The sequence below is a fragment of the Sebastes fasciatus genome, chromosome 12 (assembly GCF_043250625.1).
Source record: "Sebastes fasciatus isolate fSebFas1 chromosome 12, fSebFas1.pri, whole genome shotgun sequence".
NCBI classification, from domain to species: Eukaryota; Metazoa; Chordata; class Actinopteri; order Perciformes; family Sebastidae; genus Sebastes; species Sebastes fasciatus.
Genome location: NC_133806.1, coordinates 2,729,256 through 2,747,673, shown reverse-complemented (window position 1 = coordinate 2,747,673; position 18,418 = coordinate 2,729,256). Strand labels below are relative to the sequence as shown.

The following is an 18,418-nucleotide window of genomic DNA, read 5'->3' as shown; positions in this document are numbered from 1 at the left end:
TTTATATGTATAATATAAAATATTCATATTTATAATATGAAATATAAATATATATTTATAAATATAAATATATTTATATATAAATATATATATCATTTATATTTATACATATATATATATGTATAAATATATATTTATATTTCATATTATAAATATGAATATATTTTATATTATAAATATATTGTATAAAATATATACAATTTATAAATGTTATATATATATATTTATATAAATATATATGTATAAATATAAATTATATATATATATATACATCTTTAGTAGTAAACTAGTGAGTCATCGTGCTCATTTTCAGGTTCTTTGTGTTTTTACTAGAACATGTTTACACACTTTAATGTTAAAAAAAAGCATAATTTTCCTCGTACTGTCTGTCTGAATATACCTGTATAAAAATATATTTATATATATATATATATATATATATATAAACAGGGAGCCAGTGGAGGTCTTTTAGGACTGGGGTGATGTGATGCAAGGATTTGATGTGAGTTAGGAGTCTGCGTTCTGGACCAGTTGGAGTTTATTGATGGAGGTGGTGCTGATGCCACAGAGGAGAGAGTTGCAATAGTCAAGGGAGAGGGCGGGATCAAATATCACGCCAAGGTTTGCGTGCCTGGGGGGGAGGGGGAAGCTCTGACACCTGTGCTTTACCTGTGCTACCTGTGTTATTACCAATATGAATCACAAGTGCCTCACAGTGCAAAATGTGTTTTAATGAGTGAGAATGTGTTTGCAAAAAGAGTCGATGCGATCTGCAAATTGTGTCTTATTAGGTGAAAATTGTTCATGCTTTTTGCCAAAAGAGTGATCGATTCAAGGAATGGGTTCAGGCCACTGAGCATTCGGTTCAGAGCATGGGGGATTAGTGTCACGTGTGTCATGATAATGTGTCACTTACAGGCTGTATGAAAGTATAAGCAGTTCTTAAATCAATCATACTTATCTTGTCCTCCTCCTAAAATTGGCGTCGTAAACCACAGCCTCACGCCCGCGTATTGACTGTTTCCGCAAACCGTTCCGATCGGAATGTTTCAAATGACACGACAAAAACAATGTGACAAAGAAGCGGGTCTGTCTCACGCACGGGTATATCACCAGTTAATCTTGCACACTCCGGCCCCCCCTGCTGAGGAGCAAGAACAGCACATCGATGTCATGGATCACGACTACTGCTCAGTCCCTGAACTGTCTTGCACTGGACATGTCAATTTAAAGAGACTGTTGTAAGAATCAGAAATTGCTAGTTAACAGCGACACCTGTGGCCGTTAAGTCAACGAAAGGTTACTCGCTCCGGTGCACAGTCTATTCACTCAGCAGCAGGAAACGACACGGGAAACCTCTGTTGGTCTGGAGGAGCTGCAGCAGTTATTTCTGCACAAACGTCCACTAGATATTCTCAGAGCTAAACTAACTCTTCTGCAGTGTGGAGTGTGCGCGCATGCACGTGAGAGGTGGAGCGAAAGAGCGAGAACGAACGCGGTGTGTGAGTGAACGCAGGCAGGAGCAGAGTACAGCAGAGCCTCCGGTCCTGGAGACCAAAGCTACGGTCTCCCCCGCGTCCTCCGACCGCGGCCAACACTCTTTAACAGACGGGCTTCACTAGATACAACCAAGAGGTTTTGGTGCTTCCGTGTAGTTTGTGTTGGAGTCTGAGTCTGAACAGCGTAGCCAAACGCGAGCGCGCATGGGACACCGACCCACAATGATTTATACGTGTAAGAAGTTATAAACACTCCCTTTAACATCAGTTAAATCATAAAGGCTCCTGTCATCAGTCGGAATTTAATATAAAACTTTAATTGCTTTCATTAACAGTTGGCAGTATGTGCGTGTTTGCAGGGTGTGTTCATGCATTGTTGTAACTGGTGAAAGGTGTGGTGTTCCATAATCAACAACAAATATGATAAAAGCTGCTTCTTCATAGCAATGACTCACCCTGCTGTCACTCATAAGGAAGTGGGCAGGGCTGCAGGGGAGAATGTGAGAATAGTAATGAAAGAGGAAGCAAGGGGGAATTTTATTGAGACGCTTAAGAAGGAGAGTATCACTCTGCTGGATGTGAACAACTGCCGAGAAGGGAGAGAGGGTGGAGAGAGGGGAGAGGGAAACAGAGATTAGAAAACCAAACACAGACGGACAGCAGGGAAGACAGTAGTATGGCCTGGCTTGCTCTTGTGATCTATTTGCACATCACACTTTTTCTTATTATTCTGGAAATAGGACATGCCACTGAGGAGGACACCAGAGTGGTGGGAGCTACAGCCCCAGGAGATATCATCATTGGAGGAATCTTTTCCATTCATGGAGACGTAGACAAAAAGAACAGCTCATTTGCACCCCATCCACAGCCATGTATCAGGTGAGATCATTCAACCCAATGCAATTTAACTTTTTACCCTGACTATTTGGGTGCAATTACCCAAACTCACAAAACGTCTCCTTTAAGCTTCAAGAATCTTAAGAACAGAGTTTAGTCCCATGAGTAACCAGGAGACAAAATAATATGATATTCCATATCCTTGTCTCTTCAGTGGTGGAAGAAGTAATCAGAGCCTTTACTTAAGTTAAATTAGAAACAGTATAATTTAAAAAAAAAACCTCATAATTTAAAAGAAAATACTCTATAAGAAATCAAAGTAAAAGTCTGCATTCAAAATTCAACAAAAGCACAGAAACCAAATGTACTTAAAGTATTAAAAGTAGTATAATAATAATTATTATTATTATTATAATATGCCCCAGTGACTATTATATTATTGCATATATTAATATGAATAACTTAGGTATTTTTCAACCTGGACCCTATTTTCCCATGTTTTTGTGTTGCTGCAATCCATTGCAAGTTGGAAGTCGATAATTCCGGCTCGGTATTTTTATTTTTATTTTTTTTATTTGACCTTTATTTAACCAGGTAAAATCAATTGAGAACCAATTCTCATTTACAATGATGACCTGGCCAAGAGGCAGTAGCACAGTCCACACAAGTGACACAAACAGCACAGATACAATACAGTATGACAAACACATGAGAAAATGGCTAAAAACAGCATAGGTAAATTAATAAACACTATGTACAAAAAAAGGCGGATTACTGGATGTTCTTTGTAAAAATGGAAGAGAGAGAGAGAAGTGAGGGCTGGTCAGCAAGTACAGCAGTCAACTATGACTTGTTGCAACTTTTGTTTGAACATGTTGAGAGAGGTGAGAGCTGTTAGTTTGAGCGTGTTTTGTAGTGAGTTCCAGTCATTTGCAGCGGCAAAATGAAAGGAGTTATGACCAAACACAGTACGGACTTTTGGAATGATGAGCCTAATGAAGTCACTGGATCTTAAACGGCGGTTGCTGTCGGAAATGTGCAGAAGATTGGAGAGGTAGCGAGGGGTCATTCCCAAAATGGATTTGTAGACCAAGAGCAGCCAGTGTTGTAGCCGCCTGGTGTGAAGGGAGGGCCAATCCACCAATCTGTAAAGTGTGGTGAAGGGTGAAAAACGGAAAAAATGTGGCAAAACGGATTGCTTAGTGGTGGAGTGTGTCCAGTTTTCTGAGGGTGGTCTTTGATGCCATTTTATAAATTATATCGCCGTAGTCAAATAGAGGAAGGATGGTCATTTTCACAAGGGTGAATTTGGCAGAGTGTGTGAAGGAGGCCTTGTTTCGATACAGGAAACCCAGTCTAGCTTTGACTTTAGCCAGAAGGTTATTGATGTGTGTGTTAAATGAGAGAGATGAGTCCAACCAGAAGCCAAGGTATTTGTAGGAGCTGACAAACTCTAGCTCCGAGCCATCAGCACTGTAGATCTTGGGAGGGCTGGGGATGATGAGGTTTTTCCGGTCAAACAGCATACATTTGGTCTTTTTGGAGTTGAGGAGCAGGTGGAGGTTGTGGAAAGACTGTTGGATGGAGTTGAGGCTTTGTTGAAGAGTGGACACAGCAGAGTGGAGTGAGGGACCAGCTGAATATATGATGGTGTCATCAGCATACAGATGAATCCAGGAATTTCTAGCAGCTTTGGCTACATCGTTAATATAAATGGAGAACAAAATAGGGCCTAAGATGGAGCCTTGAGGCACACCTTTAGAGATGGTAAGAGGTTCAGACATGATGTTTTCGGTCTTCACCCGCTAGGTGTGACCGTATTCATCTGCTAGGGAAAACATGGCCTCCCCTTAGATAACACTGAGTCACGCTTTCTGTACTGCAACACAACAAACTCTGACAACAACAACTCCTCTCTCCAACTCTCACTTGCATTTCCTCTGTCGTCTCTTTCGACAACAAGTCACATGACACGATGTCAAACAGAGTGAAAGGTACGAAACAGGTTTTATTTCTCTGCAGGGTCCTTTCCAAAATGTTTTTAGACACTTAGAATAACAATCTGAGCCCGTCAGTGGCAACAACAAGAACTTTTAGTGGACGTAAACTGGCTATAACGGGTTGCCCCAAGTTATTATATTACAGCCTGTTTAGCAGCTGGCGGTTGCAGCGTTCTCCCTCAATACTGGACCAATTTAAAAAAAATGTTGTCCCCATTACTCATTTAGACACAAAAACATGGGAAAATAGGGACCAGGTTGAAAAGTTATCCTTTAATAGGAATAACAATAGCACTAAAACCTGAAGTTCTGAAGTTAAGTTAAGTTAATCTTGTCCAGTACAAGATTAAATAAGAGAACCCAGCAAGACTACAATAAGAGATAAAGTTACAATATACATAACATTAGGGTCATACAATTAATAGAGAAATATAATATAATATGATAAAGGGAAGGGAAGCAAAGGGAAGAAAGGGATATCATAAAACACTGGCAGTAGGCAGTATATTTGTGGCATCATTGGGCAAAAATTCCATAATAACCTTTCAGCATATTGTAATTCAAGTGTTCTGAGAGAAAACTAGACTTCTGCTCCTTCTCATGGCTCTGTTTTCAGGCTTTAGAACATCTAGAGACTCTAGATCTAGGAGACTTTGACCAATCACAGGTCATTTCAGAGAGAGAGAGCGTTCCTATTGGCTGTGCTCCGGTCATGTGACTGGTACTTGGCGTTCCTTCGACAGATTTCACAATGGCGGCGGCGTTACAAACTTTCTCATTTTCCAGCTAAACCGTGCACTACAAGATGATCCTGAAAACATTTGAGGAGAGAAATAGGCATTTCAGTAACAGAATATTGATTCATATTTGATCAGCGCTGCCTAGTTTCACCGTTTGGTCGGAGTTCAGAGTGATTGACAGCCGGCTCTCATAGACAGCAGCTGGACAGCAGACCTCAGATCAGCTCTTACTGCTTGTTTTCCTCCGGTATGTGAAATCCTGTGTATGCTGTTAGGAGCACCGGAGGACACCAGAGGCACGTGATTTTTTTCAGATTACCTGTTTCATGTACTACTGTCATGATATAGCGACTGTTTTATAAAAATAACTTTTTTTAGTCATATTTGCTCTAATCTCGCCTACTGCAGCTTTAAGAGAAATGTAATTCTCGCAGTATGGAAAAGTATGGAATTTGATTTTAAGTAATTTCTAGGTTTGGATAAGTATGGAAAAAAGAAAAGAGAAAATGGAAAAACATTTCTGTTACATTTCTGCCCCCGATTCTGTTTTCGAAAAATATAAATTTCTGTTTTTTTTATGGTGTTTAGAGCAGCCATTGCAGCCAAAATGTTTACCGCTGCGACTGTTGTCAGATTGAACTTGATGTTGTCGAAAGCAAGACAAGAAGTAGGCTATGACTGAACGTACACTCCCACGCAGAGCTGCCTCTACGCTTATACGTCACAGCCAGGGCCGGCGCGTCCATATAGGCAAACTAGACAATTGCCTATAGGGCGGCGAAATGTGGGCCAACTTTTCATTATGAGCAATATAACAATAATAATATAATAATAATAAAAAGTAAGTTAAGAGTGAAGTTAAAGATGCCTGTTAAAGTTTTAGCAACATCATCAGCCTGAAGTTTTAAAAGTATGGTTCCAGATTATCAGGACCTGCAGGTTTGTATGTCATCACTTCATCAACAGAGAAGGGAAAAAGATTAAAAGGGCTAAAAATAGGCCGACAATAAACAGTCATGTCTGAGGAAGGCAAAGTATTTAAAGGCTGAACAGCCTGAAAGGATGAAAACAAACCGGAGGCGATGAAGTGCTCATTCCAAGCATAGCAGATCTTTCTCGCAGTGTCATGATGAGTAATCCTTGAATGTCGTGTCAGTTCTCCAGTCTATCACATCTGTACTGTATTCACTGTTTGATGATGACGCTGTACTGTTCACACAGGTTTGAACCAAGACGCCTGGTGAAGATGTTGGCTATGATCAATGCTATAGAGATCATGAATAAATCCCCTCTGCTGACTGATGTTAACATCACTCTGGGCTACCGCATCCTGGACTCCTGCTCTGATGTTGGCAGAGCTCTGAGAGCCACAGCAGACTTCACCCGGCGGGCCGACTGCGACACTTGTGGCCAGCCGGTCATGGCTGTCATAGGGGCCTCTAGCTCTGAAATATCCATCGCCGTCGCCAGGCAACTGACTCTCAAGATGATTCCTCAAGTAAGTAGTGAGAAACATGAAACAGCGTTGGCGGTCACAGGTTTACAACTGCAGCTGATCACAAACATCAGTCGGATCTTTTATGATAATAAATTGTCAGCTGATGCATGACTGCGTAATTAAACAGGTTAGGACAGTTCCAAGGTGAGGGACCACGAGTAGAATCCTCTTAGAGTGGAACTTTAATAGGGACAGCGCACACAGAAGGAAATACCTCTTGTATTACGTATGAAATGTTTTGTCTTATTGGAAATGTCCTGCATGTTAACATGTCACACTTTACTGAAAACCTTTCTGGCCCTGTGATGAGGTGTACATTTAGGAACTGTACACATTTATTTTGGTACTGACATATAACTAGGGATGCACCGATACCACTTTTTTCAGACCGAGTACAAGCCCTTACATTTCGGGTACTCGCCGATACCGAGTACCGATACCAGTACTTCTCTTGTTAACAGCCAGCTGGAGGGTGTGAGCGACACACGGCAGGCTCCCGCATACGAGGCGGTGCGCCGCGACCAGCTCTAGGTCGGCTTGGAAAAGCTCAGGGCAAAGGTGACTCGCGGTCGCAGCTTTACAGCGCTCCCCGCCCGAACCTCGCCGCACATTGACAGGGCCCCCTGCTTTCAGTGCTGCAGCCCACGTAAAAGGCGCCAGGGGATCTGTGGCGATGTCTGCAACCCACCCGACCCGTCTTGAAACACGGACCAAGGAGTCTAACGCAATCGCGAGTCAGAGGGTGCAAGCAAAACCCGTGGCACCGGCTGAGGTGGGATCCCGGCCCCGCAGGTTCGGGTGCACCACCGGCCCGTCTCGCCCGCACCGTCGGGGAGGTGGAGCGTTAGGCCCCTGAAAGATGGTGACGAGAGCTTAACGTTGTGCTACTGTAAAGTGGTATCGGAGCCGTTGTATCTGAGCCGTTTTGCGAGTACGAGTACATGAGCACAGTATCAGACCCGATACCCGATACTGGTATCGGTGCATCCCTACATATAACATATAGAAAATGCAGTATTAATTATTGTTATGCTTTATTCATTATTGTTCATTATACAGACACAAACATCACTTTTTGAAATATTTACAGAAAGGACTCAAGGATCCTGCCAAGCAGCTGAAATATAGAGTGATATTGTGGTTTTAGCTGACGCGTGTCGCCTCACTGTTTTGATCAATGCTCGTTCATGTCTATGTAGAGCGAGCACAAGCACGAGCAACAGGACGCTGACTTTCGTTGACTTAACAGCAACAACAACACAGTTAACAAGTAATTTCTGATTCTTACAAACAGTCCCTTTAAAACAAATCCAGTCACAATGAGAGGTCATAAGTTACAACTCAAGACGTCAGCAGAGATGGGATTGTATCATTTATGGCAGATCCAGAATCAGTTTTCCATAATACATTACTGACACACCCGGGGACGTTGTGTCTCATAGTGGCCACTACATTCAACTGGAAATGACTCATCTCTGAAAATAACATAAATGCGTTTCTTTTTTCCAGATCAGTTATTCATCAACCGCTGTCATTCTGAGTGATAAGACCCGCTTCCCTGCCTTCATGAGGACCATTCCTAATGACGAGTATCAGACAGCTGCCATGGTCAGTCTGCTCAGCACCTACGGCTGGAACTGGGTGGGAATAGTTACCACCGATGGAAATTACGGCAAATCGGCTCTCGACCACTTTGTGTCTCAGGCTTCTGAAAAAGGGATCTGTGTGGCCTTCAAATCAATCCTACCGCAATCTGTAACCAGCCCGGGCGTCCACTCCGCCATCAAGCAGACTGCCAGGACCATCTACGAGAATCCCAAGGTACAGGTGATCGTGTCGTTTGCCAAGCCGGCTCACATGATGTACCTTTACCACGAGCTTCGGGATGAGATGCAGAGAGCAGGACAGAATATGTCGATGAGTAGAGTCTGGTTGGCCAGTGACAACTGGTCCTCCGCCAGCTTTGTGCCAGGAAACCTAACTCTGGAGGACATCGGACACATTGTGGGCTTCACCTTCAAAAGTGGAGACCTGTCGTCATTCAGCGAGTACCTGAGCAGACTGGAGGCAGCTGGACGTGACTACACAAGGAATAACACCTTCATGCAGGAGTTCTACAAGCATCTGAATGCGAGTAAATATTACGGAGAGGCTGAGCTGGTGTCTGAAGCTGCGAAGACGCTGAGAGGACACACTCATCCTACCAGTATCTTGAGTGTTGAGATGGCTGTGAGCGCCATTGCTCAAGCTGTGGCGTCTATCTGCAGGAGCAGAGACTGCAAAGCATCCGGCGCAGTGCGACCCTGGGAGGTATTCACATGCATGAGTGTGTGTTTGTGTGTGTTTGCTCTTGTGTTGTATTTATATGGTCCAAATGAGTTAATGGGTTACAGGGTCAGGAACTAGAAACCATATCCGTCTTAAAGTCCATCTCTTATATAAATTCTATGAGGGCTCAGTCCACAAGTCCAGAGGGAAGAACATGGGTAACTTAAAGGTCCCATATTTTAAAAAGTGTGATTTTCAGGTATTTTATATTATAAAGCAGGTTTAAGTGCTTTATAAATACTGTTAAACTATCAAAACGCTCAATATACGGAGAAATACACACAGTCCGTATTCAAAAATTGTGCGTTTGAAACAAGCCGTTAGGATTTCTGTCCATTAGTGATGTCACAAATATACAATATTTAGACCATTACACGGTTTTACTCACAGTTTATTTCCTGCTGCAGTGTATGTTAATAACATCAGCTGACAGGAAGTAAACATGGACCCAAACTGTTGCCTAGCAACGCAATTACGCTGAAACGCACTAAAACGGAGCGTTTCAGACAGAGGGTAAATACAGGTATATTCAGGCAGACAGTATGAGGAAAATAAAGTGTTTTTTAACATTACAGCATGAAAACATGTTCTAGTAGAAACACAAAGGAAATTTGTGTTTCTTATGGCGGCAAAATAAAAATAAAGATCAAAAACAAAGATTTTCAAATAAAGATCTTCACTGCATAAAGTGGATTTTCAAATAAAAGAGACCCAATTAAGGGTCACAGGGACAGTCAGATGCAGCGTGAATGGATCAGTAAGCCTGATCCTGAACAGACTCAAACAGAGAGAGAACACCAACATGTTTAATACCAATTTTTTAAACTGTGAAAGACATTTCAGACAGTTCACACTCCTGTCTGCCTCAAAAAATCATTTTCTCTCGTGATGGTAGTCCGTTTTCCCAGCAGACACAGTGACCTGTCACAGTAGGGAAAGCACAAGTGTTACTGATAACATCAAGAATGCTTCTGTTCAATTCAATGTCTCAGTAAGCCATGACAATGTGACATTTGGTGCCTTCAAATGGGGTTGTGTTTATCATGTTTACGAGATGGGAAGTTGCGTACACGATATGCTCGGCGTTCAAAGTCGTGAGAACACCGCTGCTAGGCAACGGCAATATTAACGTTCCTGTCGGTGTCTGAAAGCCACAGAGGCTAACGATTTAGCAAGCTAGCAAGTGGGTAACATAATGCAGGAAATAGAGAGATAATGACAGAGGAGAAAGACGAGGCCGTTGGGAATATCAACATTTTCCTCACACATATAAAATTACCAAGAAAAACAATATTCGACTCAAATAACAATATATATCAACTTATTATGCACCGGCAGCTCACGCAGACCGATGTCCGTCTCCCTCCACACCGATACCGGTTGAGAGAGCGAGAAGTCCAGTGTGCCGTTCGTCTGCATGCACGCCATGGATGTGTGCTCGCGCTGCAGAGAGTGGAGCTCGCAAGTAACGTTTAACATTTCTTTACTAATAAAAGTGCTAAAAAAAACAGTTTCATATAACGTTTGTCGTCCTTAAATAAAAGGTGCAAATCCTTAGTATCGATTCAATAGAATTTTTGCGTTTCAAATCGATTAAATATCGATATACGTCTCCCGTAAAGGCACAGCTTGCCGAGTACCTATCGATGTAGTTGGATGGTAGGAATATAAATCGATGTAGTATATATTAACCATTACACCCCTAATAGTTATGCATACAGGAAATACAAAACAGTATGTCCCTGCAAATAGAGGGGTTTAATTGACTTATCCTAGACAGTGGCTGATGATGAAATGCCTCGGGTCCTGTAGGTGCTGAAAGCTCTGCGGATAAGGCCGTTTAAACTCAGAGAAAAGAGCTACAAGTTCGACAAAAGAGGAGACATCAACCTGGGCTATGATGTGACAATGTGGAGGTCAGACGGAGGGAACATCCGTGTCCACGAAGTTGTTGCTGAGTATCACCCACACAATAAAAGCTTCACCAACACCAACCACAGCACCACCCAACAGCTCCGGGACCTGAAGGTAGGCCCTCATTCAGCTGTCATTCTGTATATATACACACACACAGAGACCCACACACACATACTGCAGTGTGTGTTTACTAAAAACATTCAGACCATTAACAGTATCTCAGTTTTAATAAACAGTATTTTTGTACGTTGTACAGAATGCAGTAATACATTTAAAGGGACTGTTAGTAAGAATCAGAAATGTCTTGTTAACAGCGACACCTGTGGCTGTTAAGTCAACGAGAGTCAGCGTCCTGTTGCTCGCGCTCGCTCTACATAGACATGAACGAGCATCGCTCAAAACAGTGAGGCGACACACGTCAGCTAAAAGCACAATATCACTCTATATTTCAGCTGCTTGGCAGTAATGTTAGCTGACCAGACGAAGGTCTCTCCATGAATCAATGCTGATCCTAGTGTTGACTTTTCCTGCCTCAGCCTCCCGACCGCGGCCGGAGGGAACGGGGGAGACACCGGAGCTTTGGTCGGAGACGATAACGTTTCTCTCTGTGGAGCCCCGTCACTTCACAAGACACGGGAAACCTCTGTTGGTCTGGAGGAGCTGCAGCAGTTATTTCTGCGCAAATGTCCACTGAACATTCACTAGATATTCTCAGAGCTAAACTAACTCTTCTGCAGTGTGGAGTGAGCAGCATGCACGTGAGAGTGGAGCGCGGTGTGTGAGTGGAGGCAGGCAGAGGAGCAGAGTACAGCAGAGACTCCGGCCCTGGAGACCAAAGCTACGGTCTCCCCCGCGTCCTCCGACCGCGGCCAACACTGTTTAACAGACGGGCTTCACTAGATAGAACTTTACGGTTTTGGTGCTTCCGTGTAGTTTGTGTTGGAGTCTGAGTCTGAACAGCGTAGCCACACGCGAGCGACCATGGGACACCGACCCGCAATGTTTTATACGTGTAAGAAGTTACAAACAGTCCCTTTAAAATACAACAAAAATAAGCCAAAAACAATAATGTGATTATGGTCTCTCCCTGCGTTCCTCAGGACATCATCTCAAAATGCTCCAAAGCCTGCGTCCCTGGAGAGTTCAAGAAAACGACGGAGGGTCAACACACTTGTTGTTACGAGTGCATCAACTGTACGGCGAACCACTACTCTAATAGCACAGGCAAGACAGCCCCCTCCATACACACATGCACAATGACTCCATTTGTTGACATGAACCCCATTTTCACCTGGCATTAAGGTGTGTTTTAGGTGATCATACAATTAGAATTTTTTATAATAATCAACTCTTTGTGCTGATGGTACATGCACAGAAATCCAGGTGAGTCACACCTCTCTTTTCCAGCTGTACAGCTCCTTTTCATCCAAGGAACTCCTCCTTCCTGTGGTGAAGTGCTAAATGTGATCTCGTACCTACCCCAAGTACACATCATCCTCTGCCTGTTACAAACATATTCAATCAATGAATCGGGATAAGCCTGTCCTACTGGAGTTGTCTGTGAAGACTGTAAGCCAGGCAGTTACCACTTCATGTGACTCTACTAACAACACTCACATGACTTTCACCAACAACAACAAAACTTTGAGTCCAATCTTTGCCTGTGTGTGATTGTTTTATTCTGTACCTGTGCTTGTGCTTCATCCCTGCAGATATGGACCAGTGTCTGAGCTGTGACATAGAAAAAGAGTGGTCTCCTGAAGGCAGCTCCAACTGTACTGCCAAAGCCAACATCTTCTTCTCCTGGCAGGATGGCTTCGCCGTGGTGCTCCTGACTTTCTCCGCCCTCGGCATCCTCCTGGCTCTGCTGGTGTCGGCTCTGTTTCTGCATCAGCGCGACACTCCTGTTGTGAAGGCTGCCGGAGGGCCACTTAGCCAGGTTATCCTGTTCTCTCTGGTCATCAGTAACATCAGTGCCGTGCTGTTTGTAGGCCAGCCCAACGATTACCAGTGTAACGCTCGACAGGTGCTCTTCGGCATCAGCTTCACCCTGTGTGTCTCCTGCATCCTGGTCAAGACCCTGCAGATCCTGCTCGCCTTCCGGCTCGACCCCGGGTTGCAGTTGGTTCTGCGGAGGCTCTACCAGCCTTACGTCGTCGTCAGCATCTGTGTGGCCTTACAGGTAGCTACCTGCATCTGCTGGCTGGTCATCAAAAACCCATTTAAAGACACCACCAACAATCCAACCACTGTGCTGCACTACTGTCATGAGGGCTCATATTTGGCCTTCGGGGTGATGCTGGGCTACATAGCCGTTCTGGCTTTAGTGTGTTTCATCTGTGCCTACAAAGGACGCAAACTGCCACAGCAGTACAACGAAGCAAAGTTCATCACCTTCAGCATGCTACTTTACCTCATCTCCTGGATGCTCTTTGTTCCCGTCTACGTCAGCACCACAGGAGTGTACCTGCAGGCTGTGGAGATGGTGGTCATTCTCATCTCCAACTACGGCATCCTCAGCTGTCATTTCTTCCCAAAGTGTTACATAATCCTTTTTAAGAAGGAACAAAACACCAAGACTGCTTTCAAGAAGAATCTGTATGAATACTCCAACAGAACCAAAGGTTCCATCTCTGTGTCTGCGGTGTCAGACAGCACTGACACGACCAGCTCTACTGGTTCTACAACTAGTTTGCACAGAGGTTCAGTTAGACGACACAGCCTCAGAAGAAGAAGCAGCTTTTAAACATTATATGTGATCAACAAGGGTTGGCAGAAATCATGCATATTGAATAGGGGTGGAACGGTTCGGTTCATATCACGGTTTTCGGTTCGGTTCGGTACATTTCTGTTACAGCGAGGAGGTCATGTTCTGATTTCAACATGCTTTTCATTTATTTGGCAAAAAAACGTTTACAAATGTTTGCCTTAACAAAAGTATGGCTTACATAAGGAACATAAACACTTCTTCATCGTCAAATCTTAATTGAAAGAATAAATCTTCTACAGTAATTAGTGCAAACAAAAAAAGCAGCTTTGTTATTTTCATATAAATATGATGTAATTATAGACTAAGGCCATCAACATAAATTGAGCTCAACCAGAACTATACTAAAAAACAACAACAACAGTATAACATATGTCTCAATTCCCTGATTATCAACTCTTAATTGAAAGATTAGTTTTTCCACTCAAAAAGTGCAGTATTTTGAGGAATACGGATGGATTTATGTGCCACTGTGTTATTTTAAAATAAGGAATAAATATAAAACACATTACAGGGATTGTGCTGCTGGAATTACTGTGTTGCTTAAGTGTCAGCGAGAGGAAATATAGTGCGGCTCAAGTAGCATTACGTTAATCATATGCTGAAATCCAGCGTCCTCCGCGACTGCATAAGGCTGCATATCTTTCACTTTAAACCTCCCCGATGCTTTAGTTACGTTTTTTGCCTTGTCTGAGTCTGCATGTAGAGGCTGTTTAAATGCTGCAGGGAGAAGGCACCACTGCTCTTTCACCCGAAGTGCTGCCGCTAGCATCAACCACACGTGTTGCACAGTGCTTACACACAGTCGCCGTTTTATCAACCACTTATTCCATCATTTTCATTTGTAACACTAAAGAGCCAAACGATGCTGGTGGATCCTCTAACTGCACTTTATCGTGTCTACTCGCCATTTCCTTAACTTACTGACAGCCGCACTCGCCACTTTATCCTGAGAAGGGGGCTGGGTGACGCTTCATCAACACATGCGCAGTAAAATCTGGTCTGCACTCGCCGAAATTGAGCCAATAGCAACGCACGACGGCAGCTTCAGTTACACCGCGCATGTGTTAAACCCCATACATCAACACCCATGTCCGCCTGCGTCCCAGCCTCCTTCAATAGGCCTTGATTTCTAATGTGACAATAAACCGGAGCGTAACTCTACATGAAAAAATAAACAATCGGCCTCATGACTTATTTTGAATGAACCAAACAATTCATACACGTCCCGAACCGTGACCAGCGAACCTGAACCGTTCCATCCCTAATATTGAATTCTACATTTTGCACGTTTTTATTATAAAGATTATACATTTACAAGGTCTGAGCCTCCATTTTTGTGTATTCAGTGGTAAGGAATCAGACGTATTTCCTGCTAATGTTCCATTTGCCTTCATAATGATGGATTTACTAAAAAAAACAAAAAAAACAAAAAGCCCAGATTTACTTACATGTATACACGGAAGTCATGGCAACACGAGCCAGAAACCACCTGGATTCTTGATCCTCTAATTGGTGTATTTCAGCAAATCACATGTAATTATCACTCCCAGTGGCTTTGACTTTAACAGATTTCACAAGAGGGGACAATGTGGGAGAAATATGCCTGTTTAGAACAGCCTAAATGACCTGTGGTGTTGCTGCTTGCAGCTTTCTAGAGAACAGCTCATACAAACAACTTCACACTCGACACTGCACTTCCTCGGGTCCTGAGCAATACACCTGCCATCACAGAGTTGCTGCTTTTGATGTGCTTGACCGTTCTCTCTCGATTTAAATGCTGTGGTTTTAATTCACCTGCTTTGAAGTGGATGCAGAGCTATCTGTCCTCCAGATCACAGCAGGTTCTTCTGAATGGCAGCCTCTAATTTGTTTGCTGTGGTGGTGTTGGTTTTGATTGGAATGGTGTCCTATATGTAAGTTTTATCTGTAATTAGTTATTACCTCTTAGGAAGGAGGTTTGTTGGTTTGTTTGCAGGATTATTCCAAAAGTCTGCGATGGATTTAAATGTGTTATGTAGGGTTTATGTAGGTGTGTTTACCACTACAGACAGCTGAGGGCAGTAAAGGACAGGCAGAGAGCTTGCCCCAAAGGGACTGTTTTGCTGAGTGTTCACAGTAAAGGGAGAGTTTCGGACAACAGAGCCATCGCAAGTTGGTCATTCCGGCAAGACCGACCAGACGAACGGCAGCAAGCTTTCTCTGCTTAATCATTTCTCCCTTACAGCGGGGCCTGTTACATCACAACTGTACAACATTTCAGTTTTATACGTAAACATTCTAAATGTGTTTGGAGGAAATGTGTGTTAAATGTTTAATTGATTTCTGAGTTTTCTATTTCACTATCAATCAGACACAGATTTTACAGCAGTTTTTAAACGCTTAGTGGTAATGATCTCTAGGTGGCAGCTGGAGAAAGACGATAAGTTAGCTCACTGTAAGAAACGGAAAATAAGATCCAGACCTGGGGATGTTTCAACACGGTGCCTGAAAACTTGTATCTGCTGTTTATAAGCTGTTCATACACTACACAGCTTAAAATTACATTCAAGACAGTTAATCCATTTCATGAAAATAACTGTAGTGCGCCCGTCGAGAGGGTAAACAGCCTCAGGTGCTGCTCGTCATCGAGTTTCATCCCACACACTGAAAATCCCCCGCGTTGAACTTGTCAGTCTGGCTGTGCAAGAAAACATGAAAAAAAGATAGGAAGGGCGAAGGAAACCATGATACCTTTAAATATTAGATGGCGCTCCAGCAAACCTTAAACCCTTTTTTCAGTGTGTCGCTATCCTTGTTCTTTTAGTGAGTGTGTGTTTATAAGAAAGAAAGAACCACAGAGCTAAAATGACACTGTGTCTCAATATGTTGCACAAAGAAAGCCCCCCCTAGACCCGTTATTTAATGACTGCAGGCAGAATAAGACCTCAACAGAAACTTGAGGAATGTATACTCCAGCCTGCTCCGAGGAAAGAATGCCACGCTGTAACTGGATATGATGAGCCGACGCCGATACTCAAGGATATAATTACGTTTCACAATCAACAAAAGTTTAGAGAGGACAGTACAGCAGAGGTGAAATGTTTATGGCACGAGTTTCCGTGTTGGGATTTTCCATTCTTTTGTTTGAATAAATCCTCTGTTCAATTCAATTCAAGGCCCTTGGCGTTGAAGGAGGTTATGTTTTCACCGGTGTCAGTCTGTCTGTCTGTCTGTCTGTTAGCAGGATTACTCCAAAAGTCCGCGATGAATTTGAATGAAATTGTTTGGAGGGGTCGGGTGTGGCACAATGAACAATCCATTAGATTTTGGTGTTCAGGAATTTTTTTATGAATTCCGATCAGCAACAATATTTAGACCTCTTGGTATAACACATGCGCCGTGTAACTGATGACGCGTTGATGATGCACTTCTCCCTTCTGAGAGCAGAGAGATACTGTACGTGTGTGGATGTGTGTGCGGGAGCTGCTGGCCGTCCGCGGTGAGAAAGAACAAAGCGGTAGATGACGGAATGAGAGACAACATAGTGTAACGTTATACAGACATGACAAAGCTGCTGAATGAGAGAGGCATTCCCCGATACGCTACACGGAAACACACCGTGTTAATAACAAGCCGGCCACCTCACGGTACCGCCAGCTGTGAGCTGTGATCTGTTTTTAAAGTCACGCACCTTGGCAGAGGCCTGCGCTCTCTGAGTGCCGTTCTAGTTTTTATATAGCGTCAAATCATAATATATATGACTTCCTTTGTTTAATTAACTTCTTTTTTAGAGGTGAAACAGAATCAAGTGATATTCGCAGTGAGCCTGTAGCACTATCGACAAGATCAGTGTGTAGTCTAGTAATGAGAATTCAAAAGTAATGAAATAATGGTCTGATAAAAGAGAGTTCTGTGGAAAGACAATCAAATGTTCGATTTCAACGCCATATGCCGGAAGAAGGTCGAGGGTGTGGTTAAAGTCCATGTAAAGCAATAATAAATATGCATTCTGAGTTTGTCAGACCACAGAAAAATGTGTTACTAACCACCCAGCCAAATGTGAATAATTAAAAAAGTATATAAGTATATAAAATTAGCTTTCAAAATCATGGTAAAACTACGATGGCACTCGGAGAGCGCAGACCTCGGTCAAGCTGCCCGAGTACGATTGCCGCCCCCCTCTCCGTTCAGCTTGCGTCATCATCCACGTGTATTTTTGTTTATGTTGAGATCAGCTATACGTAGCGGAGCATCGTAAAGCACTTCATTCAAACTTGACAGAAACAAAGTCAAACTCACCTAAACCGTCATCGTTACTCTTTCCAACAATCACCAAGTGTGCTTTGGTCGAACTCGACTGTAATTTCACCGAGTTTAATGTGAAAAAACGCAGAATCTACAAGTGTCACCCCCTCCCTCCAACCCCCGCTCTCCATCTGTCTCTCTCTCTGTAGACAGAAGGAAAGAGGCAGGGTGACGCGTCATGAAAGAGTCATCAGTTACACTGTGCATGTCTTAAAGCCTGTGGTGTTAATGCACAGGCTGAGCGGAGTTATTATTATCTTGGATCGCCACCAAAATCGAATGGATTATTCATTGTGCCACATCCCACCCCTCCAAAACATTTCATTCAAATCCATCATGGACTTTTGGAGTAATCCTCCAAACGGACAAACCAACAAACAGACGCTGGTGAAAACGTAACCTCCTTCCTAGGCCATGTTTTCACTAATTATTTTCCAACATTTATAATGTGTTTAGAAACAAATTTCCTCCAAGGCTTGTGTATTACGTAGGGTTTATGTAGTTATGTTTACCACTACATACAGCTGAGGGCAGTAAAGGACAGG

General features: G+C 43.1%; 1 protein-coding gene across 1 annotated transcript; it reads left to right on the top strand.

The window, feature by feature from the left end:
• The first annotated feature begins 1,531 nt into the window (after window positions 1–1,531).
• Window positions 1,532–14,906, top strand: gprc6a (G protein-coupled receptor, class C, group 6, member A). The gene is made up of 6 exons (XM_074652526.1): window positions 1,532–2,378; window positions 6,298–6,574; window positions 8,084–8,884; window positions 10,715–10,930; window positions 11,920–12,043; window positions 12,532–14,906. Exons 1-6 carry the CDS (start codon window positions 2,176–2,178, stop codon window positions 13,563–13,565), a joined length of 2,655 nt encoding a protein of 884 aa, XP_074508627.1. The 5' UTR covers window positions 1,532–2,175; the 3' UTR covers window positions 13,566–14,906.
• The last annotated feature ends 3,512 nt before the right edge of the window (window positions 14,907–18,418 follow it).

Excerpts from the sequence above, each read along its gene's own strand:
- gprc6a (XM_074652526.1), top strand. The coding sequence starts at position 2,176 with ATGGCCTGGCTTGCTCTTGTGATCTATTTGCACATCACACTTTTTCTT. Across the intron at positions 8,885-10,714 it reads GCGCAGTGCGACCCTGGGAG|GTGCTGAAAGCTCTGCGGAT; the intron begins GTATTCACATGC and ends CGGGTCCTGTAG. Across the intron at positions 10,931-11,919 it reads AACAGCTCCGGGACCTGAAG|GACATCATCTCAAAATGCTC; the intron begins GTAGGCCCTCAT and ends TGCGTTCCTCAG.